This window comes from Haemaphysalis longicornis, unplaced genomic scaffold (genome assembly GCF_048455015.1).
Source record: "Haemaphysalis longicornis isolate Haplotype H1 unplaced genomic scaffold, Haemaphysalis longicornis Haplotype H1 scaffold_10, whole genome shotgun sequence".
Taxonomy (NCBI): Eukaryota; Metazoa; Arthropoda; class Arachnida; order Ixodida; family Ixodidae; genus Haemaphysalis; species Haemaphysalis longicornis.
In genome coordinates, this window is record NW_027526204.1 from 140,555,800 (window position 1) to 140,582,466 (window position 26,667).

The window sequence follows — 26,667 nt, forward strand, 5'->3', positions numbered from 1 at the left end:
TAAAGGGCACATCCCTTTGCTGCTTTTCCGCGCACATAAAAGGGGAAACAAAGCTTTCTGCATTCTTCGCGAGGACAATATCTTCGTAAGCACGCACTCTCTGGCACTCTCGAGTAAAGAAACGGAATACTTGACGTGTCGACTATTAGCTGGAAGAGTTCATTTTTTCTTTGTGTGTGATGCGCGCGTCTTGTGTTGGGTCTATTATCTCCGGCATAAACACACACTTGAAATTTATCGTTCGTCTCGTCAGCTTCTTCATTGCTTACTTGCTTGCTTGCTTGCTTGCTTGCTTGCTTGCTTGCTTGCTTGATTGATTGATTGATTGATTGATTGATTGATTGATTGATTGATTGATTGATTGATTGATTGTGGGGTTTAACGCGCCTACGCAACGCAGATGATGAGGCGTGCCGGGCACCGGATTAATTTTGACCACCTTGGGATCTCTAACGTTCGCCGAAATCTCGTACACACGGGCGTTCTTGCTTTTCGCCTCCATCAGAGAAGCGGCCGCCGCGGCCGGGAGACGAACCCGCGTCCTCGTGCTCAGCAACACAACGCCTTAGCCACTGAGCCACCGCGGCGGGTTCAGCTTTTTATCCATTGCCCTCTTCCTGCGCTAGTAACCGTGTCAGAGTTCAAAACACACCACCTAGCCCAACTGACACCCTTAAAGAATGCGAGCAGACTATCATACCTGACGCTCAACGAAAGTACCCACCGTTACATTGTACAGTAGGTAAAAAACGAAGCAACAGCCGCGCATATAAGGCGGCAAGAAGTTAACAGCGCAAGACTAACGGCACGAACTCGAAAAATCACTGCCGAGGGTTTCGCGTCGAGCTCTGTGTCTACAAGTGTGGCGAGGTGGCAGCTTGTTCAAAACGGCCGCGCACGCTCAGAGGAAAAAACAATATACGCCGAGCGCGGGCGGCAACAAAAGAAAACGTCAGTCAACGAGAGAGACGCACGAATCCAAGTGCGCGCCGACAAGCTGCTGGCAGACACAATAACAGCCTTGCCCAACGCCGCATATGAACGGGAGGTACATATATAAAAAGGGGAGGCAGTAAAAAGAAGGTTTGAAAGTAAACAAAGGCTCCGAGGTTCACGGCGAAGGCGCCGACACCTGTGGGCGTTGGGGCGTGACGCGGTCGGCGAAGAACGGCGCACGTGCGGCCGCTTCGGGCGTGCGTCGCGGGCTAGCCCGACCCGGCAGCGCCCGGGTGCGACTCGATTGCGCGTGTAGACGTATCCGAGTGCGTGGAGCGTTTGTATGCGCGTGTGTGTATACATGTGGTGTCGGTCTCGGGGCGCGATATGCCGATGTGCGGAGGCCGGAAACGATTCGAGATCCGCTGCTGGCCAGCCACGCAGCTGAGATTTTATGTCGCTTGTTTTTGTTTGTTTTTAACTATTCCGCGCGCGGAACACGTGCGAGACAATCTGGAAGAGCGACCGTGACGAAAGTCGTGACGGACGGAGCAGTTGGATGTGGATGCTGTAAAAGAACAGAATACGCATAAATGCATTTCATTTCCCCTTTCAATACTCGGGAGTGCGAGGAACGCCAGCTAGAGAGCTAAACGCCCCTTGGCGATTCCCGAGACCTTTTAACCCGAAATACCCCTGCACATTGGCCATGATGAAAAAAAGAAAGGAAGAAATCGAGTTTATGAAGATTTAGAAGAATGATAACCAAAGAAAATAAAAGAGTTAAGAGAAGCGATTAGACCTCTTGCCTGGATGAAACTGCGTTTTATTTTTAATTTTTTTCTTAGTTTGTGTTTGTACCCTTCGCTATAGCAGCTCAATCTTACTCACACAACTTTTAGAGGCGAAGCCCCTCAGGGGCTGGAGCTGTTGGCGTCTCCTGTCGTCGTCTTTGTCGTCGTCGTCGTAATCGTCGTTTCATGTAGTTACGGTACTAAAACACCGGGACACTCATTTACGCCTTGCCCTAGAACGTAACGCGTACTAAAAAAACACCGGGACACTCGTTTACGCCTCGCGCTGGAGCGCTTCGTAACGTCTACTAAAAAAACTCCGGGTCACTCGTGTACGCCTCACCCTGGAGCGCTTCGTACTTCAAAGACAAGAGTCTTTTACAGCTAAGCTGTATACCTCTACCCCCCAACGGTTTCATCTCCGTTGGCAAAAACGCCAAGGCGCCAAGAATACACTTATACACTGCATGCTTCGCCCCTCCCCAGGTTTCAGGTTAGTGGAGATGGGCCGGGATTTTTTTATTTCCACCGTTAACTTTGAGCAGCAGAAAGGCACATGGTGTGCTGCCTACACATTTCGGTGCCAACGCTACGTCCAGCCTGTTGTGTGCGCGGTGGACCTTTACGCACCGCGCATGTGCGACATGGGTCGGCGGCCCGGGTACGGACTCACGCCCGCGCCGCCATGCAGGCCTCTTTGTGTCGGACAGACCTCTGCCCAATAACCGGCCATGCGTGGAAGCGGTTCCCGTGTGACCGCCTCCGAGCGTTGGCAAAGCGACGCTCCACCACTTGTAGCGTGAGAAAACACACCGAAGGGCATCGACGTATGCCCTGCAACGCTGTAGTGTCGTAACCTTTCGCCGAATTCACCGCAGTCGATAACGAGAACTAAGTTGGCACGGTCCATTCACGCTGGAAGGGTTGCACGTGGAAAGGCCTTGCCGCGTAGAGGGCGGGCGGATGTGCGGAGAATCACGACAGAATACAGAATTGCGCGACGGTAAAAAATACACGCATAAACAAATATTTTCGTTCGCTGCATAGACTATTTAATTTGAGCCGATTGTAGCTCTGCGGAGGAAAAACTCAGTTTAAATTTTCGCGCCCAGAAGTAAGAATCGAACATCTTCTCTCACTTCTAACGAAGTTAATGAAAATGTATTAGGTTTTTCACCAAGTAAAAAACAGCTAACAGTATTTTGTTCTCGAAGTTGTTGGAGTCATACAAGGAACGCCAAACGCGTAGTTGGGCATTTTATGATGATGTTTTGAAGTACTAACACTAATGACCGTCCGGGATCGTCCGAAGATGATATATACACAATTAGCTTGGATCTTTTGTGCGAGCACTTGTTGCGACAATCTGAACAACATTATCTGTACGTCAGAAGTACGTTATCTGTCTGTACCTTTCCGAATTCCCACCTTACCCAAAGCCCTGTTCTGGGGACTGTAAGTTTCTTTTGAATAAAGAATAATGAACAGTGTCCGGAACAACGGCACGTTCATCCTTAGTTGAGAAGAACCGTTCGAAACGAACTACGGATAGATCTGCTGAAAAATCTGCTGGACGACGCCGATCTGTTTACAGTGGTGGTGATCGAGCCGCGGATGTAACAAATCGAGAAGGCTGTAAATAAGTTCCCGAATGAAAATCAGTATGTACGAATGGGAGTAAAAAAAAAGATAATTTAATTGACTAGGCGTGGTGTATCTCAAAACGGATGGTCTGCCATCCATTTAACGGCTACCCCGCGGACGGAAAACGGAGTGTGGGAAGAACTACAACTACTACTTCTAATACTACTACTACTACTACTACTACTACTACTACCACTACTACTACTACTACTACTACTACTACTACTACTATTACCCAGACGTGTTGTTGTTGTTGCTGCTGCTGATGATGATGATCACGCTGATGCTGATGTGATGATGGTAAAGCTGTTGGTAGTGGTGCTGCTGGTGTTGATGGTGGTGGTGGGGATGCTGCTGTTGTTGGTGGTGATGACGCTGATGCTGGTATGATGATGGTGAAGCTGTTGGTGAAGAATTAGGGTGGTGGTGGTGCGGTGATGATGATGATGATGATGGTAATGATGATGAACGAGAACACACGTGGAACACCCGCCATGTCGTCCATTCTCTGCGCAGAGCCTCCCAAGGTGCAGCCCTTCCAGTTCCCGAGCCGACCGCAGCTGGGCAAGAGGCTTCGCATCACGTGCTCGGTGACCCAGGGCGACTCGCCGCTCCGCTTCGCGTGGCTCAAGAACGACCTCGAGCTGCCGACGGCGACGCCCTCTTCTTCCTCCGGCGAGACGTCCGACGGCGACGACCCCCGCCCCGGCGCCTCCGTGGACCCCGGCCACGAGAGCTCGGTGCTCGTCCTGAGGAAGCTCGGAGTGGATGACATCGGCAACTACACCTGCGTCGTCTCCAACGAGGCCGGCACGGACAAATTCCAGGCATTCCTTAGGTTTCCAGGTGAGAACGAGACCCGAAGAAGCAAGCCTTTCCCATGCACATAGTCGACCTCCCTGAAGGTCAATAACTAAAAAGCGAAGCTGCACGGGTCATGTTTTCTCGTTTAAACCACCGTGGTTTTCCGAGCTTTAGGGGCATTTCCATGAGCGCAAAGTACCTTCAGCCCCACGATACCTAAGAAAGTTGGCTCGAACTCCGTGCATCCAAACATAAAAGTACCATCTTTCGGCACCCACATGGTGTAGGACTGCTTTCAGACCTCAGGTTTGCCTCTTCACCCATCCCGTTCTTGAGAGCAGTAGCAGGTCCACTTTGCCAGCTGACGCCTAGAGCATGTCACCTCCTGCTCACCTCCCGGCCGCCCGGGACACCGAGGTTTAATAAGAACGTCATTTTTTTTAGGTTTCCGCATTTACTCTAAGAAAGGGTTAAAGGAGCCATGAAGGCAAAATACAAGTTGGGTTTATTAGAAAGACTGCTTAGTACCGATAACAACGATACCAATATCATCGCAATCTTCGAAAAAATAACTGAGATATGAAAGAAAACGTGTGAAGCAGTCGCGACCCCCTAGCCAATTTCCCGCAACTTTTCTATGACGTCACAGAACCTTGTTTGTGCGATTGGCGGCCGCCTAACTGACCTGTCGCGACGACACATGACTGGACGTCTGTAATGGGGCCTCTAGTTCCATTTGACCGCATCACTTGAATACTAACGTGCAGTTAACGCACTGAAAATTATGTTTTATTGTTGACCCGTATGACGTCATTCTTGCTTATAACACGTCACCGTGGCGCAAAATTTGAAAGTTTTTGAATACTTCTTGCTTTTTTTTGGTAAAAAAACATCTTTTGTAGCTGTAATGGAGCTGAGTAAGATACTGAATCCCAGTTCTTTCAAATTAAACGAAGTTGTATTTTCTCTTCATGGCTCTTTTAAGAGCTGTAGGCACCTGAAACTGCATACTCTGTTTTCCACAATTTGTGCGAGGTTTTGGTACCATTCTTTTTTGCGTAAGCAAGTAGTATTTTGTAGCCGGTATTTCCTCGAGGGAGTGATTAAAATGGTTGCGCTGTTCGTACTACAGCATATAGAAATAGTATATTTGTTTCGACTTTAATTTTCTGTATTTATCAAACAGAGGATAAGCGGGCAGATAAATCGGCTCACCGTGATACCGTTTTATTGTATGTAAAGCTTTTTTTTATGGAGTAGCAAAAGCTTAATGATAGCTTGAGCCAGTCGTAGTACCCCACATCAATATACAATGCCATAATTTACAATAGAAAATGGGATAATACATTGCCAATTTCAAGCAGGGGGGCACTAGAGTTGCGATTCTGTGTAGACAACCAAGATTTCTGCTTAATTCACCGATAAGGTTCGAAGCGCGAACATTCCACGGGAGTTTTGTGTGACTGAAAATATTTTGAGTTTCGGAACTTCACATTTACAGCGTGTAGAATAGTGGCGCAAAATAAAGCCGATTAACGGACGTCCTTTTTTCGAGTGCAGTGCCCCCGTTCTGGAAAAGTGGACCCGTACCCGTCGAAGCGTTGCAAGGGGATCGCGCCGTCCTCGCCTGCGAAGTTGGAGGCTATCCCGAGCCGCGGATCAGCTGGAGGAGACGCCACGGTGAGCACGCCTTCGCTCACACGACTACGTTGCAAATTCGATCGTACGAAACCTGATGTAACGAATTTTCCATTTAACGAATTTCCATCTCTCACCATTTGCCTGACGGTTCTATTGCTTTATTTTCTTGGGGAGCGAGGGAGGGGGGTCACTTTGCGTGCGCGCAAAAGCTTGAGCTCACTTTTCAACTTCAACAGTTTTCCTTTTCCTTTTTTCCTTTTGTAATGCGTATCCGAAAGCCTATTCAGCGTGAAAGTGGTGAACTGATACAGAAACTTTGCGTGAGAACTTCTCGTGAACAAAACTATCGATTGCGCGACCCGTCTATTTATCGATTGATTTAGGGCATAATTTACTTGGCACATAATTAAAATGTACATAAAGTACTCCAGGTAGCATCAACATTACGGGATGCGACGCTATGTACTCGCGGCCTTAGTACAAACTCCGCTGAAGTCCCAGGCATCTTCCCGTCTGAGACCGGCGCAGAGTTCATGCAGTGGTACTTCTGATGCCCACGGAAGAGAAAACGGGGCTCATTGGATGGATACAAATGCTAGTTCCTTCGCTGACCATTTCGTTGCAGGAAAATCTTGCACCGGAAAACAACTTTTCCGTGTAATCAAGTTGAATACCACGAACGGATTACGAATGTTCACCAGGGCCTTGAGCCTCAAAGGGAGGCTAGAAGAAAGGCTTCCTCCTTTTTCTCTATTTGTCTTATCCCTTTCCTCAAAGTAACAAGTTTTTGAGTAAACGTATAAACTTGCAAATGTCGCGGGCTTTGATTATTCGTCCCGGTCGTTCAAGGCTCGGTACGTGCATTTACAGCATCACCGCGCCACAATTAAACAGTTTGCATTCTTTTCCAGAGATCACACCTTACCACTACCCTGAATGTTTACATCAATTAGTCACTTATGCTATCACGAGTGAACCTGGCCAGAGTTGTGTGAGGCGGGGCCTACCGCCTTCTGTACGGCTGCTGTGTGCGCTCACAACGGGATCCGTCAACTCTTCAGCTGACCCAAGCTAATATCGCCATAGGATCGTTTTTCCTGCACCTACCCCTCCCTCTCGTCTCTAACGGCCCGGAGGCCTTTTTTTTATTAATGAAGGCCGTCCATTATCGTTATTATCAAAACACAACACAGGGCCTAGCCTTGTTGTCATTATGGGTACATCTAGCCTAATACACACTTGAGGTATCACTGCTAGGCATTTTTCGCATGAAACCTACCAGAACAGCTCCGAAAACTTTTCGTAGCGACAGCAGTATGTGGAAACCTACCGTGGCTACGCGTCGTGTGCCGTTCAAACTGCAAACCCTCTGTAAAGGGTGCTTCACTGCTAACGTATACTTAATGAGGGAAAGTCAACTTTATGAAAGGAACGTGGTGAGGCAGATTGCGAATCAAAAAGAAAAAAATTGTAGTAACAAAATTTTACGACAAAAATTTACACCATCGTCCCGAGGGGAACCATGGGGTAGATGCAACGGATCGGGGGTTGCTGTTGCGTTTCCGTTATGTTAGCGATGTCAGCGTGTGGATTGCTGTTGTGTATCCTATTTACGCAGCATGTTCACCCCCGATGCGTCGCATCTATTCCATGGTTCCCCTCGCGGGAAGATGGTGTAAATTTTTTAACCGAGCGCAAGCTGCGCGCTGACCGCGCTGACGCACAGATGGCGCTGCGGTGAGAGCAACGGAGCGCGCAGCTGCCGCGGCGAGGAGAATAGGGGAGGGATGCGGACTACGCCGCGACAACGACGCGGGACAAGGCGAGTTAAAGATAAGCGTTGCATGTAAAAAATTCACCCGCATTTCCCCGAAGGTGAGCATGGGGAAGTGCGAATGCACGGGTGATGCGAAGGAACTCTTCTTGGCCAATCGCCCTAAGTGGGTATGTGGTGGGGTCGCTTTCGCACTTAAAAACTCTTCTTGGCCAATCGCCCTAAGTGGGTATGTGGTGCGGACGGACGGACGGCGGTGGACGCGTGATTCAGGGTCGCTTAAGATAATACTGATTGTTGAATTAAAAGCTATTTAATTCCACACTAGCCTGGTCAAAGTTTCAATGACTTGTGGGCTTGGCGCCTCGTGATCCCGATGTATGCTATAGGATTCAACCAGGGCTTCAATCCCATCTCGGTGAGGTATATTTGTGTACAGAGAAGTTACATCTATAGTTACAAGGAAGGCGCCATCAGAGATTTTTATGTTGTTAATTTCCCGTAGGAAGTGGTTAGTATCACGAAGATATGCCGAATGGGTAGCGAAGGAACTCTTTTTGGCCAATCGCCCTAAGTGGGTATGTGGTGGGGTCGCTTTCGCACTTAAAAACTCTTCTTGGCCAATCGCCCTAAATGGGTATGTGGTGCGGATGGACGGACGGCGGTGGACGCGTGATTCAGGGTCGCTTAAGAAGTGCATTCGCACTTGAAAACTTGTCGGTGTTGCTGTTCCTCAACATAACACTCAGATGTCACATACTCTCCCGGGGGGACTGGCCAAGAATCCGATGGAAGTGCAAGAACAAATCATAAAGAAAATGACGATGCGCTGTGCGCCCGTAGATGCGTGAACCCAAGTGTCAAGCACAGAGCTTCTAAGACTGTAGAAAAACTCTAGGACGCAAACATCAACACGCGCAGCGTAAGGCAACAATTTCAAAGATGGTGGCCTTTTTTAGGCAACCTAACAAAAAATTTTGGCCTGTCTGTCAGTCACTCCGCTCAACCACCTGGCCAAAGAACAGCTAAGAAAATACTTTAACACGAGTATATATAGACAAGGCTGTTCCAAGATTGTAAAATTGCTGGCATAGCAAAATATATTTCCCGCAATATTCATGGATATTCAGCGCAGAAGAAACCGCACGCATATTTGAACCAAAATAAAAAAAAGCCGAGAGTAGCTGCGTTCTTTTAATTAGGAATGCACATTTGATTGGTTTTTACGATAGTGAATTAATAAAATTAGCAGTGGCTTAGCTCGGCTATGTCAGGATATACGTAGCGTGAGCTACGGTTGAGCTGGTTATTCTTAGCTTTCCTGGTTGTCCAGGATTAGCTGGATTATCATGCTTACTGCTACTTCAATGACACACACACACACACGCACACACGCACACGCACACGCACACGCACACGCACACGCACACGCACACGGTATACGTATTATGTGACACATGTGTATTTATCAAGCGGCTCCGGCGCAGCGTCACCAATCGCCCCAGAGCTAAGCTGGTTCCACAGGCACACGCCGGTGTTGCTGCGACGCACGAGCCATCGGTTCCACACCCGGCCACCCCTGGCATGATCATCAAGTGGACCGGGCTGCCACGTGCCGAACGGAGATCAACTAAGACGCTGGGCGCGTGGGTTGTGTGTGAGGGACGCCGGCCAGCGAGCAACGTTCTGTGCGCCTTGTGAAGTCACTGCTCCGCGCGCATGCGTAGCACGCCTCATCAGGAGCCACGCGAAACTGCTCAACCTCGGCCAGTGTAGCCCACGCTAGAAAAGAAACGACGCCCTAGAAATGACAGCGAAGAGAGACGAGATAAAAACGAACAGAAAAACAAAGGAGCTGACGCTGTTCCAAGCAAAACAGAAAAAATGTCCAAACAGCTTGCGCGCGACCAGTGCGAAAGCGGGAAAATTGAATCCAATCGGGCAAACCCTCTCTGGCATTCACAGTGGCGGTAATGAGAGGGGAGCGATAGAGCGTGAGGGTGGCAGAGGGGCGAAATGAGCGGATCTCATGTGGCAACCCGCCGCGGTGGCTCAGTGGCTAAGGCGTTGCGCTGCTGAGCACGAGGTCGCGGGTTCGATTCCCGGCCGCGGCGGCCGCTTTTCTGATGGAGGCGAAAAGCGAAAACGCCCGTGTGTACGAGCTTTCGGCGCACGTCCCCAGGTGGTCAAAATTAATCCGGAGCCCTCCACTACGGCGCGCCTCATCGCCTGCGTTGCGTCGGCGCGTTAAACCCCACAATCAATCAAATCAATCTCATGTGGCAGAGGCGGCAGAAGACTATCGTCTTTCCACAACATTTGCCGAGAAGCAAGCAGGTACATGGACAATTTTTGTTGTTGTTGTTAGCCAGAAGACTTGTCTTATATGTGGAGAGAGAGGACTGAAAAATGAGTTAAAAATGAAGGAAGGCCGACAAATCAAAACTCATAAGGTGTAGTCTCCAGCTGTTTCGGAAACCTGAAAGGCCTCAAAGTACTCGGCAGAAAGGGCGTCCACCGTCACAAAGGAGCCCATCGTTCTTCGGTCGCCGATCACTTCAGACAGCGACAACGCCCTCAATCTTGTCTGACAGCTCTGTACCTTACAAACTCACAGCTTTCATTTTTAAAATTTCCCTTTTCTCGAGAGTACGCAGGCGTTACTCCGTGACACTAAAAACAACGGAGAAAATAAGCCTTCCCTTGCGCATGGCAACACACATGCGGCAAGCCACATTCAAGACAGGCTTGCACAAGCGTGCGCAGTGATGTCACGTGCTCCCATGTGTACACGGCGCTCCCTCCTCACGCGTCAGGTTGCCTCGACTTAGCGCGAGTCGTGGAGTGCCAGAGGAGGGCTCAGCCGCACCCGCGGGGCTCCCTGGGTGCGGTAGCTTCCGTTTCTTCCTCGAGAGCGCATTCTTCTTTGAATGCGGGCGAAGGGGTTTTCTCGGTAAGGCTACTGTATCCCCGACGGACATGCAAGCCGCACACGGCGCGCTTAAGTTTGAACGCTGTTGACCACCGTCACAATGGAAGGCCACCATACGAACACGTAACGTGCACTCTGGTTGATTCCGAGAAAGAGTGCAGGGGTGTGCGGGACAGTGATTTGACGAGCGGAGCTTCTTGCATCATAGAAGTCGCAATCCCCACCTTGAAGACCTAAAAGCTGGAAGAGTTGGGCTTTTGTCATGGAAACGAAAAGCGGAAACGGCCGTGTGTTTGATATTTCGGCGCACGTTAAAGAACCCCAGGTGGTCGAAATTAATCCGGAGCCCTCCACTACGGCGCGCCTCATCGCCCGGGTAGCGTCGGCGCGCTTGACGTGGCAATCAATCAATCAATCAATCAATCAATCAATCAATCAATCAATCAATCAATCAATCAATCAATCAATCAATCAATCAATCAATCAATCAATCAATCAATCAATCAATGGAAGATTTGGTCATAACGCATTAGACTATTTCTGATGATGGTAGCTAATTTTGCTTTTAAAGCGTGGTTACGGGGCATCTGAGAGAAAGAATAAACTTTCTTGAAGCATTAGTTGGACTAACGACGAGTGGTGACCAGCTTTTGGAGGGTGCCGGTGACCTGAGCTGCTCGTTCAGCAAGTCCTCGCTGGACTTGGTGGTCTGAGATGCCTAACGCCTCCTTCCAGTGCTACAGAGAAGAGATGAGAGAGAATCAGCTGTGAGGACATTGCCAGATGATATGAGAGACTGTTTCGGGGGCTCTGCTGTCGGGGCATTGGGGGGAAGAAACAATATAGAGGGATAAATTGCGTGTATAGTCTGGCGTGACGAGGGAGGGTATTGGTTTGGAGAAGGCACCAAGCCGCTTTGCGACTTCGGTAGTTGAGAACTCTTTAAACATGACAACATTAAATGGTTTTGAACGTTTCACTTTTAAAATTCTAACATTGCGTCCATATGAAAAGGCTGTCGTATTTGCCGTTGCCATATTATGTCAGGAGCGAGCAGTCGCAACCACTTTCAGCACAAGTCCGCGACCGGCACTGCATGATTATTGTATTGCACTTTGTCATATACAAACAAACGCCGTATACGGCGTTTGTTTTCTCAATCGTGCCGAACTGATTGCCCAAAATTTAGCTTTTGCTGCATCTATCAGGACGCGCCTCGTACCTTTGGGGAGAAGTAGTACTGAAATGACCATCGTGCCGGGCCACATACACGATTGTTAAAGTCATTCAAGTCAGTGTGGAAACCCGCAGATTCTAGCACGAAGGCATCATTTTCTCTCCGCGCCCAGCCACCTGTTTTGCGTGTACAAACAAACAGAAACGAGAAAGCCGGCATCAAAGACCATGGCTAGTCGCCAGAATCAGCGAAAGTGTTTTGGAGCGCATGCGGGCAAATTGCGCGCCGCACTACCCAACCAACGTTTCTGCTTTAGACAGGCGGGAATACGTAATATCGAAAACGGAAGGAACTCGCATCAGGCGGAATTCGCCATTGCGTCATACCATGTAACTTCACCAGTCTTGCTTACATTTTTCGTCGCTAAAAGGGTTTGCAGCGAGCGGCACCCTCGCTTTTTCCTCTGGCGCTTTCTCGTTGTCGCTCGTAACCCTTCCCCGCCCTCTGTGACACCCGAGTCGCGTGGGAAGGTGTGGCCGCGCGCTTAGCGTAACAGCCAGCCGGGGCTCGCCTCAGTGTACGAACGCTTCAAACGACAGCGCTTCACCACGATGAGAGGGGTCCCGAAATGGCCTTGGGAAAAACTGGCCGCCGCCGACATTAACGTTGCGCAAACACTCGTTTCGGGGGCGCGACCACAACTACTACTACTACTACCACTACCTTTAATGCTGCCGCCCTTCGGCCGTCGCAACGACTTTTGGCTTCGCCATAAATTGCTCCTCTCCCAATGTTTGCGCGATCTTTGAAGCAGCCTTATATGGCGGTCCTTTTTGGCATCGCTAATAGCCGCCGCTTTTGTTTCACGCGCCGCTGTAGAGTTCCTGGCTGTTAATGAAATAACGATATGAAAACGGTCAAAGAAATAAATAAATGGCGTCCGGCCTTCAATTTTGTATTGCACGTCTCTCTGTGCTTTAAACGTTTTTCCGTGAAGTCTTTTGTCTCCAAACATGCGCTCACGGCCAACGTGCGTCCAGGTCACGCGCGGGCAGCAACAAGACCCCGCACCGTATTTTTGCGAGTATAGTCAGCATGCATTTTTAACCGCACTATCTCTCCTGTTTAGTACCTAAAATCAACGCCACAGCTTGCAGACATAAAAACACGGCACTATAGGCAGGCCCTTAGGACTTCGTGAAGTCTAGCACATATTAAGCACCGAATAAAAGCAGCCGTGGGTCTTCTAGCATCGTCCCCAGCAGTCCTGCATGCGCACTCTCCTTCATTTGCCATCTTCCTGTGCGACCCACTCCGCGTGCGGATTACTTAATGTGTGCAGCGTGCAATTAACTTAGTCACCAGCTACAGTCGACATTAGGGCGACGCCAGTATTTTCTAATCGCTGCCACATGCACGACAGTGAGCAGGTGACTTAATGCGTGACGTGCGGTGTCACACGACGTGACCACGGCGTAAGTGATTAGCTCGGTTCTTTGGGAGCCTCCTGCAATAGTGAGAATCTGGGTCTCCGAATATAAGTGCATTTTTATCATCATCTCCTCCTCTTCCTCCTCCTGCTCCTCCCTCTCTCTCTCCCTCCGTTAAGACGCCGACACACATGAAACAAAAAAAAATTCAATTAGTAATCAACTTGACTGAGTAAGCGGTCAAAGACGCAGGTTTATGAACCGCCCATGAAAACGTCTGCTGATTGTTCGGCCATGAACTCTTACCACAGGTGGTCACTATAATACGCCGCCCGCATTTTATGTCCGGTGCCCTGAACATATATCAACAGTTTTTCCATACTTTTAGAGACAACGCCGCACACACACACACACACACACAAAATCATTGTAAAGGTTAGTTCAGCTGCTTTGCCTATATTGCTCTAACTCACGGGTTTTCCCCCGTTGCGAAGCCCACGAATGTTCAACAACGTGCGGCGAGCCGCGCTGAGTGCATACGCCGCGGGTGCGTCGGAAGCACTCGCCGGAAGTGTGTCTGGGCCCGCAACAGACTTACTCGGAACCAGGGGCAAACGTTGACGGAGCCTACGAGGGTCGTTTGTTCAGCACACTCAAATGTGTTCCATCCGCGCAGCTGGACGACGGAGCATTAAGCGACGAGTCAACCTCGGAGAAAAGCTCCCCTATTTGGCTGTCATTCGGTTAAAAATTACGCGTGAGTCAGCTAAATCCAGGCGAAGTACCTATTGCATAATCTAAGTAATTTTGGAGCTCGGCACAACTTTTTAAGGTTTGTTTCTTGTTCGGTATTGTATTTACACAATCAGTAAACGTATAATAAATCACGCTTCCCAATGACGGTCCCACGGCTATTATTCGTTAAAAGCAAAGTTCGCAATAAATGGCGCAGCATTGCTCTAATGCACACCCCAACGGTCGTGCAGTGCACTACACTCGCCTATAATCTATAACATTTAATCTACGTTTATATAACAGGCTATATCCGAATAGTGCTGCCTCAAAGTTTTCGACGAAATGTTGCAGACTCGTGGAGCCGGCATCGACATCGGCGTGTACTGTAGTTGTCTATCGATTACTTCAGGCAAAGGCAGCGAAAGTCCGGAAGTACGAAGAGCCATGGTATAGAGAAATAAACATCACACAAAAAAAATTTGACACGCCCTGCCCCCCCCCTCCCCCCCCCCTCCCCCCGAAATGCAGCTACACTGCCCTCATCCTCATACAGTCCAATTTGGACTTATCGTATCCGCCGTACTCCGTCGTCGTTTTGTATCTTGCCGTGGGGTGGACGAGATGTCCCAATCAATCGTTTCTAGCCCGAAGGACTTGACTGAGCATTATTAGCCTGGACCTCAGATTTCGTACGTGCGCACGTTATATTCTGCTGGAAAAGACGGTGAGGAGGACCAGACTGCAGAGCAGGATCACGAGGTGTGGACTCCTCGCTTGTTGGAAGGGACACATGGCGCATAATTCAAATGCTCCACTATCCACCCATGCAAAGGTGTGTATGATGGCCTGCCACTGTCGCTTCGTGATCTCGTTACATCCATGTCGGTGAGCACCGGGTCCCGGTTGTCGTGACGATGATGCGTCGTAACGTACAGTGAAACCGATCGTTGTAACGAAGTCCGCGGGACACAGAACTGAATTCGATATAGGCGGTATGCTTCGTTATAATTGATGATAACTTACATATTCCCTAAAAGACTGAGGGTTCCGGCTAGTTGGTAAGAATTACTTAGGGAAAACGGGCCGCTGTCTAAACGACAGGTTGCGCGAGCATGACCATAATGTGCGGCGTGGTTTGGAAGGGCCTCTCAGCTTGCATTGTCGCGCATGTGCCCGTGTGGGCTGCCATTCTTTGCTTCACGAGTGCGTCGCGGTTTGCAGTCATGGTCATGCACTAACGCGTGAGATCATAGAGGCAGCCGAAATAGCAAAGGGAAGAAAGAAGTGCCTAAGTGCGCCTTCCGTTGTATTGTTACAAAAAGAGATAAGTTCTTTAGGGTCTTGCATAATCCGAGTCCACAAACTGAAAGACTACTTGTCTGCCATGGCTCTGTTGCTAAACGGATAGCGGCCTTGTTTCAAACGTTCGAAACAGCGCGATGTAACGGGACGCAGAGTAGACGACCCACACACGGCGCTGACTAACCTGTCCCGTTACTTCGCGCTTTGTTTCACGTTTTTAGCATGCACCAAACAGCCCACTTGCTTCCCGTTCTGCCTTGTTTTCTTCAGAACATTTTTGCCACGTGGTTGTGATATGGCGCTATATCACCCGATGTGACGTTTTATTTCGCTTTAATGTACATTTAAGTGCGTGTCTTTTTCATTAGAAGTTAGTTGGAAGTCAGCGCTTGTTTGCGGCTCTTTACTCTGTCCGTTGTCTGTATTTGCGCCGTGAGCATTACGTATCCCCTTGCACTGAAGTTTAGACCGTAAAAAACTTCGAGCAAAAGCGAGAAAGCGAATAAAGCAATTTTGTTATAACGAAGGCTTACACACGTACAGGTTCTCACCTGGAGTCAGGTGACGTGCATCGTATTTTGTGTCGATAGTGACCGTAGGTATAACGGTGTACGCAGTGGACGGCTCGGAGCGCGCAGTGGCGCATGGCGAGCGCGTGCGGGTGACAGAGAACGGGTCGCTGCTGCTCGATCCCGTCATGCCTTCGGACAGGGGCTGGTACGTGTGCCAGGCGCACAACGGAGTCCCGCCGGACGTCCACAGGCCGCTCGAGCTCAAGGTGAGAGGTGAGTGGCAGCAACGGGCACCCGGAGTTACCGCATTTTTGCGATTCTAAGCACCCCCCGATTCTAAGAACACTCTCCTATTTTTTTTTTTTTTTTTGGGGGGGGGGGGACATTGGAAAAGAAGTTTGCATGCGAATTTAAGCACCCTCTTTTCTAAGCAACCATCGCAAGGTGGATTTCAGAGATGCGTGGAAGCGGGCCCAAGTTGACGCTGTGGCCAAGTCATTTATGAAGTTTTCAATCACAAACCACTCCAGCGGAACATAAGACGACCTGCTGTGGGATACTGATAGCGGCGGCCCAAGGTGCCCATTAGTCTGGAATGGTAGGGAGGGTGACTGAGTACCGGACGTAAGCGGTGGGTTCACTGTCTGTACCTATTTTTCTTTTGAATGTTTGCCAAATAAAACATTGTTCCTTGCACCAACCTCGTCGATATACGGCCGCGAAAAAAAGTCTCTGGGGGTGGTACTTGAGGTTTTTCGAACTTAAGCACCCCCCTCACTTTGGGAGTCGTGATCGTGGAAAAAAATAAGGTGCTTAGAATCGAGTAAATACGGTAATTGTTTCGCTCACTGCGCACTCGCGCGCTAGCTCTTTCGTAAAGCTCATAGAAAAAAAAAAGTTTGGACCACAGATTTTTTTTTGTTCCTTCGCATGGCACTATATGAAGACTGGTCCTCCGTTTCTGGGTTAACATCCCCATATTTAAATTCTAATAGCAGAAGCAGGTGCAATAGTAATTATAGAATAATTTGTACCTTTCCCTGCAAGACTTAATCGCAATTGGAATGGAGCTGTCAATGTTATCAGCCATAATTCAGCCTTAGTCTCAGTTTGGGCAATCCTGCCCCGTAATCAAGGACCCGCCGCGGTGGCTCACTGGCTGAGATGTTGCGTCACCGAGCCCGATGACGTGTGTTCAACGCCCCGCCGCGGCGGCAGCTGTTTCACTCGGTTTCGGCAAAGGTGAAAACGCGCCCGTGTATTGAATATTTCGGAGCACATCAATGGCCCCCGGTGGTGTAAACTGGCTCCTAGCCCTCATCCACAGCATTTAAAACATCAATTTGTCCTCTGTCAGGCTGTGGCGTCTTGCGTATAGACGCTGTGTGCTTTCGGTGGGTGAGTCTAAAGCAAGCGTTGTCCGTTTTGTGTCCGTTTCCCAGCACCACCGACGATCAGCGTGAACGTGAAGAGCGTGACGGTGCGCAGAGGCGAAACGGCCACGCTGGTGTGCAACGCCACGGGCGACCAGCCCATCAAGGTCACGTGGACCAGGAACGATAAGAGCGACCCCCTCGTCGAGGCCACGGGGTACGTACGAAGTTTTCGACTCGACCAATGCATCATTCTAACAAGACCATATGACAGACTCAGAGGCAATAAAGTCCGTCCTGTGATCTTTAACCAAAGCAACGTTTGTGGTTGCAAACCGTACTATACTCGGGAACAAGTTAAGAACGGCAATAGCTCGCCGTGTACGATATCACTCCGCCTAAGCGACGGACCCGGATGTCAACGGGCGCGTGCGTTTTGAAAGGAGACTAGTATGAATGCGTGGTATCATCTACCTTTCCTCGCGTAGTTTGTTTGTCGTCGCTGCAGTGGTTTATAGGTATTATAAATAAAAAAAACAACTAAAACGGCTCTTGCGGCATTCAAAATATTCCCAGTAACGCACTACCTGTGCCGCGCGGAGTAACATCCGGCTGCGGTGACGAGGCACAGTGGCAACTTCCGTTGTCGTTCTTAAGTTGTAACCGGGAATACACGCACGCACATAAATAAAATAAACCCCCCGCCGTACTAGAGGCGCGGGGGGGGGGGGGGGGGGCGAGTTACTTTTTGTGTTTTTTTATTGCTCTTAGCACCACTATTTTATATTTAAATTACTTAAAACGTCGTCTTCCGCGTGGCTTCGGCCAGCTCGACCTTAGAGAACACTCTGTCCAGCGTTCGTGGCGTCATCTCTCGCGTGCTGTTCTCCTTGCCAGTTCACCTGCGTTTGCGCCTGGAGTGGGAAGCTCAGACGCTGAGTTCGCGCTACAGACGCCCAGTTCGCGAAGCTGGTTGCCGCGGGTTCTAGCGCGTGCTAACGCGGTCCACTACGGGAGAGATGTGAAAGCCTACGGACAAAACGATCCGGGCCTGCCAGTGATGGAGAACTTTCAGCGGCAAGTTCGGAAACCCATGCGAGGTGCAACAGCCGGGTCTCCGACGAAAGGAGAGGGGCCGCCAGCTCTGCTGTTTCTCCAGCCTTGCACCATTAGTGCAAGCTGCGCCATTTTTTTTAAAAAGTTAGGTGACATGTTTGTGTGCGGCTTTTGTGGGCACCATATGGAAGCGCGTTGTCGAAAACCTAGCCAAGTAATGCAAAGCGTTACTTGGCTAGGTTGTGAGCATGCTGGCACTGGCAAAGTTAACACGTTCGAACATAACTTGACAAGAATCCGATGATCGAATCATTAAGCTCTTAAAAAGTGTGTGTGCGTGTGTGTGTGTGTGTGTGGGGGGGGGGGTGCATTAGACAAGAACATTTAAATACCCCCTGCATTACGACATCGTAGAAAATCAGCGGTGTGAAACATTGCCAGCCATGTATAAGGTGAATCTTGAATTTAGTCGGCACTAAAGATAACCGCCCGGAAGCGTCTGGGAAGCGTCTGGGGGCCATTTTGTTTCTGGCTTGCAGTGTTGCCATCTCTCCCAACGAAACTATCACCGGTTGTTGTGACGGGCAGAGCGTGACCGGCCGCTCTAGCACTTGCGCAGCAGAGAGAGAGAGAGAGAGAGAGAGAGAGAGAGAGAGAGAGAGAGAGAGAGAGAGAGAGAGAGAGAGAGAGAGAGAGAGAGAGAGAGAGAGAGAGACCCAGAAACAAAGTGGCTGCGCCCATATGTAAACAAATATCACGTGGTGCCGACCAACCAATGAAAATCCTGGCGGCACATAACAATGAGAGAAAAGAGTGCCGATACTCTCAAAGACTTTATTTAGTGACGCTAGGCGGCACCTCGCTTCTTATACAGTAAAGCCCGCTTATATCGAACACGGACATATCGAATTATTGCCTATATCGAACCTTTGTATAATTCTGGTAAAAATTACATGCATTTAACACTTTTTATATTGAACCCAATTTTGCTCACAATGGATATATCGAACTCTCCCGCGCGGGATTTTTCACCCTCCTTAGGCATACGGCAGGCTTTCCCGCAATACATCGGCGCGCAGCGGGGGCGTGGGTGTCGCTTGCGACTACCGCGCGAGCTCGGGCGCGTCCAAACCGGCCGTGGCTGAGTGGACCAGCTCCACGCATGCATGCCGTTGGAGCCGAAAGCGCCACATTTGGCGCTGCGGGCTGCGGTGTCACCGAAATTCAAGTCCGTGCCACTCGCTGCCCGCACTTGCTTGGTTCGCTGGGTTCGCCGTTATTCGCTTGTATCCATGCTTGCCTCCGCTCTGTCGAAGACGCCGAGGACTCCGTACCGCTTCCGAGCACGAGCGAAGCCGTCGCTGCCGTGGCCCTGCTACGGCGATACTGCAGTGCCATCGAGGTCAGCGGTCTTGCGCTTGTCGACTGTTTAGATACCGTGGAGCAAGCAGTCACCAGCAACGCGTTGTGCTCCAAGAAGCAGGCTTCACTCACGCAGTTCTTCCGCCCCAATAAATTAATGTTTTCTTTCCGAGAAAGTGTCGTATCCATAGTGAACTGCAGGGCGGTAAGAGCTCAGCGTTAGCTCGTGACTCCGTCGGCAAGATTGCTCTCATATAATTTTTTTTAAAATGCAGAGCATTTCAGCAACTCACGATGTCACCCGCGTTGACGTCCGTAGTCGTAGTCCGCACCCCTCCCCCTACACTATATAAAAAAAATACTATCCGGCGCCTGGTTTCGATCCCTCGACCCTGCGGGCGGAACGCAATGTACATGGTGCTCTACCCACTGCGCCACAAAGCCGACACAGAATGGGAGGCTACGAACGCGCCTTATATCCTTGACTCATTCAAACTACGTCAAGAAGCTGCTGATACAACGCATTCACTACCACCAACTCCCCAAACACTAAACGTTAACGCAATACACCCACCCCCTATGCGACGCATTTACTCGAGTCCCCCTCGCGGGGAGATGGGCCCAATTTTTTTTTGATCCACTTTCTATATCGAATTATTTTACAATCCTGGCGCTGTTTGATATAAGCGGACTTTACTGTAACTATGCGGTCCGAGTCTCATATATAACAGACTGGGCGGCCCCTTTCCGGCAGGCGCGAGATCTACGAGGTGTCCTCCCGAGAAGCGGTCGCGTCCACGCTGGTGCTGAAGGACGTGGACAGCTTGGCGGCCGCCTCGTACACCTGCACGGCCGTCAACCTGCACGGCGCCGACCGGGCAGTCTTCGCGGTCAACGTGCTCTGTACGTCGCCCCTTAGTAATTACTGCCACGGTATCGCGATGCGTATACTGCATTCAGCTTGTAATTTGCTTGCGTCAGCTCTGCCCAAATATTTTACATAAAAAAAACCTGTTTGAATGCGTACAGAACTCCATAACAGAAAACAGCAAACAGCGCGTTTCGTGTCTTTCTACGTGTCCCCGGCTTGTCTATAATTTGAGCTCAGGGGTTTATGCAGAATTTCAATTTTGGGCGGGTGTCGGTGGGATGTTTGGGGGGGCGTTGTATAAATCCCTAGGCATGGTGCTTGTGGTTGTGGAATCTTTTTTTTTGGGGGGGGGGGGGTGGGGGGGTGTTAGGGGGGGGGGGTGTTAGGGGGCGTGTATAAATCCCTGTTTGAGCTGTTTGTTGTTTCCGATTAGGAACATTAACCGACTAGCCTAGCTTTGGTATAGAGCTTTTATGTTTTTAGTGTACACGCGCTCCTTGAATAGGGCTAGAACTGGCCAAAAAACCAGTTTATACTAAACGTTATTCTCCGTAGAGGAACAAAGACCCACTATCTATGTGTGTAACTTCTTTCGCCTCTCCGCTTTTTTTCTTCTTTCCGCTCCCAGTTCCTCCACCGATGCCGCACGGCTTGAAGACGACGGAAATCGGCACCAGGTTCGCCCACATCGAGTGGTCGCACCCCAGCAGCAACGTGACGCGATACATCGTCCGCCACTGGAAGCTCACCGGTGAGCTCGCAAACTGGCCATGTCGCTTGTTTCCGTAAGCCGAACGAGAACTCCGGATAAAACTGTCGTATACAGTAGACTCGCAATAATTCAGACTGAAAGAGAGAGACCCCAGGATTTTGTTTGAATTATCAAAAGTTCTCATAAATATGACCAGGGGCCACATACCGACTTGCGTTTAAGTGAAACATTCAAATATATTTATTAATACAACATTCACACGCAATACTGAAGTGCATTAACTTCGAAAAAAAAAACGAATGGATTATTGCTTCGTCTGTATGAGTTCAAAACAAGGTTTTCGATGCCAGCAGGGAAGCCAGTTTACTGCTTTGACACGGGTATGCAGGTGATTGGCTTTATTTGTGGCTGTTAGTGATATAATGGTGCAAATGTGCAGCTAGAAGCGGGAAACGCAGTAGATATTTCCCGGCAAGGACAAGCAAAAAGTATGAATGAACCGAATTTACGAAATAGAGCCGTTCGAATTACGCGGCTTTGAAATACATTGAAAGCATAGCGGGCCAACCAACATTTCAAAATTTGTTTTAATTAACCGAAAGTTTGAATTTATCCAAGTTTGAATTATCGCGAGTCTACTGTGGTTGGACTCTGGCCTTTGTCCTCCCGTTTACACAAGGCCCGCTATCCGTTCGTGTAGATACTCTGAAAAGAAAAACCCAACACCGTAAACGTTAACATTTACTAAGCGGTCATTGATTGAACTGTCTGACGGCGCTCCCAGTCAAGCAACGACCCATCAGGACGGCTGCACTGTAAAATGATTCACACCCTTTTTGTCTATGACTAACAGCCTTGAAAAACACCCTTCCAAAGGGTGCAATCAACGATAAAACATCCTTTAAAAGGGTGTATTTTTGTGTTTTGCTAGGGTGTAAGGGTGTTACAAACGACCAGACACCTTCCAGGGTGTTTTCTTACGGGTTTCCTTCTAGGGCGTAAGGGTGTTCGTTATAGACAGTGCTTTACACCCTAAGGGTGTAAATAATTTTACAGTGTAGTCACCGCCCTTGACTCGGACATGTCGTGGGCAGGGAGACTTGACAGGAAGGCAAGGCTACAGGTACGGAGGTCCCTCAGAAGTTCCACAACGGTCCCGCGGAGGTCCTGGCAGAAGAGGCTAAATCTTACGGGGGTCTGAAGTCGCGAAACACACTCTCTCTCTCTCTCTCTCTCTCTCTCTCTCTCTCTCTCTCTCTCTCTAAGTACAGCAGTATGTTACCTCCTAATACCACCGGTATACGGTTTAGGAAACTAAAACACTTTTATTTCAACGAGAAGGCAAGTTAATGATTACATTATCCTTACTACCATTCGTCATGGAGCGTGCCACCAGCGAGAGCGGCGAATGAGGCCAATTGTTGCGACCGGAGTTAAACGGTGCTGTGCTATTCAATAGCATTGCATTTATGTTTGCGAACAGATGGCGCCTTTTACCCTGCATTGGAAGAATTGAATCATGCACAATGTATAGACGCGGTAAGTTCAGAGGAAGTTTATTTAAAAACTTGCATCGTAAGTTCAGTGACGGTGAACAGGTACAAAACTTTGCCGTGAAGAGAACAGCGGCGGACATTACAGAAAAATGTACGCGAACTTGCTGCTTTCGTTTGACCATACGCATTTTGTGCGAGCATTGAAGAAATTTGGGCGCACTCGTGTGTCGCTTTAGAGTACGGGCGACGTCCAATTGCTTACCTCGGCGCTGTGTGCGTTCAGCGTCATTATCAACAGCACTCACTCCAACTCATCATATTGACCACCGCGTAAGCCTCCGGAATCAGCGGGGCCACGTAGACATTGTGTGTGCTCATTCGAACCAAGATACGGCGAAGATCGGAACGAGATAAGCTTAAATGGGGGACGTCTCGCATGAGCGGACGTGTATGCAATCCGCTCATGCGCGGCGTATGCCTTTGTGACGCGTTCTGCGCAGGTCTATGCAGCAGTATTCGCATTCGGGCATGCATAGGATACTAGGACTGTAGGGTCGTTTGTGTTAGCAAGTATACCACAACGTCTGCCTTGCCAGGGAACGGTTCGCTTCACATCTCAACGTCTATACTAGTGCGTGACCAAACGCAAACGATGCGTCATTCCGATAACGATCCGTAGCGGGCATCTGTTCCTTTTTACACCGCGAGGAACGCGCATCAGGTCGAGGCGTCTGTTTATTTTATGAATGTAGGACTAAACCCGAGCGTTTATCGTATACACGCAATACGGAAATGTCAGTGTAAAGTGAGATTGTGCTAAAGTTGAAAACAGGGACGTTAATCAATCATGCCAAATCATGCTAATCTACCAGTCAAATATTAGAACGCAAAATTAGAACAAACGCTGGCACGCAAATTTCTATCAGCCGCCGTCATGGTTGCTCCTTCCAGTCAAACGAACCAGGCATAGATGCGCCTGCAGTTAAATGACCTGAAGCTGTGGTGATGAATTGTTTTGCTCTACTGCGGTTTATCATTTTATACTAACAGCAAGTAATCATGCTAGTATTTCGTAGCCCACCCGTTCCGCGCATTCATCGCCGGCTGGACACCGTTTAAATTCGTTATGGGACCGCATAGCGTACACATCACCCCATGTAGATCGACGTATCGAAACCGCTTATAAACCCTTGTGTTAAAACAGGTAACGATATATCGAACCGTCCGGAAAGCCCTGTTGGGAACCTATTTCAATTCGTGCGCCACCAAAATCCTGTACATAACAGTTTAGCAACCATTGTAGCGTAGGGTACTGTCTAACAAACTTTGTACGAAACTCTTAAAAACCTCGTTGAGGCCATTCACTAAGCTCACCAGCAATTGCACCATAATACTGCACAGCTTGCGAGTGGGTACGGTCACTAATAAATGTCAAGCAAAATAAAAGACACCGAGCTCCTTTAGCACCAGCTTCACTACTATGCGTAAATGAATTACCAACCTTACCAAAACCTAGAACCTTACCAAAAAGGACTAATATACCTATGTTTTATACTTTTGGTTTAATACTAGCGCTGCTTAGGGCAGGCACAAAAAAATTTATTAGGCACAAAATACTTTTTTTCCCTGTTACAGGTGGTCACTGTCCTAGGCAATGCTCCCCTCTATGCTTTTCGTCCACCACCATTCTAATCTTCTTTTCGTCCCCTCAACAGCCTTGAAGTTAACTTCCTCTGTGCCACCCTTAAATCCTAGGGCTTCTGGAAGCCGAATATTTCCCTCATGTATATTTGGATGGATGCTGTCGCATTCTAACACAATGTGCCGCATAGTTTCTGTATCTTTTCCGCAGACCACGCATACCCCATCATTTTCTGAATACTTCCCCACAAAGCTCTTAGTTCGCAAGCAACCTGCTCTAGCCTCAAAAAGCAAAGCACTGCCCTGGGAATTATAGTGGAAATTTTCCTTTCTGGTGTCCAATTTCTCCGCCCTGTACATCTCTAACGACGTTGATGATGATGATGATGATGATTCCTATTGGTTTCCCCTTTGAAGCGGGGTGATGACATGTCATCTTATCAAAAAGGGCTAATATAACCATGTTTTACACTCTTGGTTTAATACTAGCGCTGCTTAGGGCCGGCACTAAAGCTTATTCAGGTAGTCCGGGTAGTCCGGGAGTACCTCAGCAATACTCACCTTTTTCTTTCTTTATTTTTTGCCAAAGCTTGCCGCCAACACAAAAAAGTGGATTTTCTTTGTAGTATTCACGCGCTTCAAAGTCGGCTTTAAAGGAGTACTGACACGAAATTTCAAAGCTGAGATAACTATGTAAAACGCTTCCTTTTTATCAGGAGATATCTCCCAGCAAGTTTCAACAGCAACCGTTCAGCGAAACATATTTAAAATCCATTTTAATCTTCGCCCGCACGAGAAAGCCCAGAGCGGGCCGACGTGACATCATCTGCTACGTGCCCCAAACTGCCCACGTCGGGACTCCCGTGACGAAGCCGACGCGCTGGCTGTGGTTGGCGCGCGCTGCTCGGGCGTGTGTCCACGTCATGGTTTTGGGACTGACGTCATGCTGCCCGGGCCTGTGGGGACGGCGAAGACCTCGGCCGGTCTGGGCGCGCGCGTGCGCTCGCTCGCGCGCGCTTCTAGAGAGGCAGCGATACGGCAAGAATGGTGACGCCATGTGATACATGCTGTCATGGCGGCCGCTCGGCGTTTTTTTGTCGAAACCGAAACTGGCACGAATAAATGACGCCGTAAATGAATGTTTACGCTGCGCTCGACCGTCTAATCTGTCATTCTATGATTAGTGGGCTGGTAGGCACGCATAGCAGCGAAAAAAACGTAACATAAAAATTTCGTGTCGTCGGCAAGTTTTGAGCTCGCAAGTCTGCTTCACTGCTACACATAACTGCATTGCTTAGAAGACATTTTTAGGAGCGAAATGAGGAGCATGTCCCCGAAGCATGACTTAATTCCCTATGGCCTTTCATTAATAGAATTTTTGTATGCGGAAAAAGCGTGACACATCGGGCATTACAGATGATAGACGGTTTTCCCCGTTGTGTGCACATTGAAAGGCTCGCGCATTTGAATGTTCACCGCTCATCACGAGAGAAATAGGTGGTACAACAGCGCCCCCCGATGTGTTTGCGAAAAGCAGTTCGGGCGCGTCCTTTCTTTTTCTCGTGGGTTATTTTCGTGCATTTTCTGTTTGTCAGAACTTAATGTAATCGTTGTTTGAATGACTACGGACGTTTCACGGCGCAGGTGTGGACAAGGTGCTGTACGAGCACACGGTTCCCGGGGCGTTCCACTCGGCGCTCCTGATGAACCTTCGGCCGGGCTCGCAGTACAAAGCGTTTGTGCTCGCAGAGAACGCCGTCGGTCAGAGCCCGCAGTCAAACTCCGTAATATTCTACACGGCCGAAGAAGGTGCGTGTATGAAATATGTGCCCACTCGAAGTTTAGTGTTTTTTCTTTAATGCGTAAACGTTTTTAGGCTACTACACTGAGAAATCTGTCCGTCTATCTGTCGCATAGAGTTTCATACTAATATATACTAGAGGGAAATATGGCGCCACTGTCTAGGGGAGCCGCGCTTCAGCGAGCGTTCCGTCATGTACCCGGCAGGTACGTTCCACTCGTCCTTGGCACGGCTCATGAACAGGCTGAAACGTTCGCTATGGCTGCAAAAAAGCAACAATATTACCGTAGATGGTTCATAAAATTTGTTTTCTTATTATAAAATTGAACCTCCAAAATGTCAGTAGTTTTTTAGAAGCTTAATGTACGATGAACAAGAAAAAATGTTACCCTGCTTTGTTGATTTTGGCTTCGAGACAAAAAAGAAGCCGTATGGCTAGCTAAGCCAAGCAGGCGAGGAACGTCGCTAGCAGCAATGGCGCCGCCCACGGCGGCCCGCGACTGCAGCGACAGATTTCCCTCTAGTATATATTAGTATGAAACTCTATGTATCCGTCCGTCCAGCTAGTTTGTTCACAAATGACAAAGTACAACAATAGTTGCTACACTTGAAAGACCGTTAGCTTTGTCAACTTTCCCGCAGCCTCTGAGCCGGGCAGCAGGCAGAGAAAAGTT

General features: G+C 49.1%; 1 protein-coding gene across 2 annotated transcripts in view; it reads left to right on the top strand.

Annotated features, from left to right (window-relative positions):
- The window catches only part of LOC144159498 (cell adhesion molecule Dscam1-like), a 50,212-nt gene that overhangs the window by 9,945 nt on the left and 13,600 nt on the right, over positions 1–26,667 (top strand). For both annotated transcript variants that reach the window (XM_077691023.1, XM_077691022.1), the window contains exons 2-8: positions 3,891–4,220; positions 5,739–5,858; positions 15,787–15,954; positions 17,124–17,271; positions 20,227–20,375; positions 20,972–21,094; positions 25,837–26,001. In XM_077691023.1, the coding sequence (XP_077547149.1) occupies positions 3,891–4,220; positions 5,739–5,858; positions 15,787–15,954; positions 17,124–17,271; positions 20,227–20,375; positions 20,972–21,094; positions 25,837–26,001 (1,203 nt within the window). The remainder of the gene's footprint in view (positions 1–3,890; positions 4,221–5,738; positions 5,859–15,786; positions 15,955–17,123; positions 17,272–20,226; positions 20,376–20,971; positions 21,095–25,836; positions 26,002–26,667) is intronic.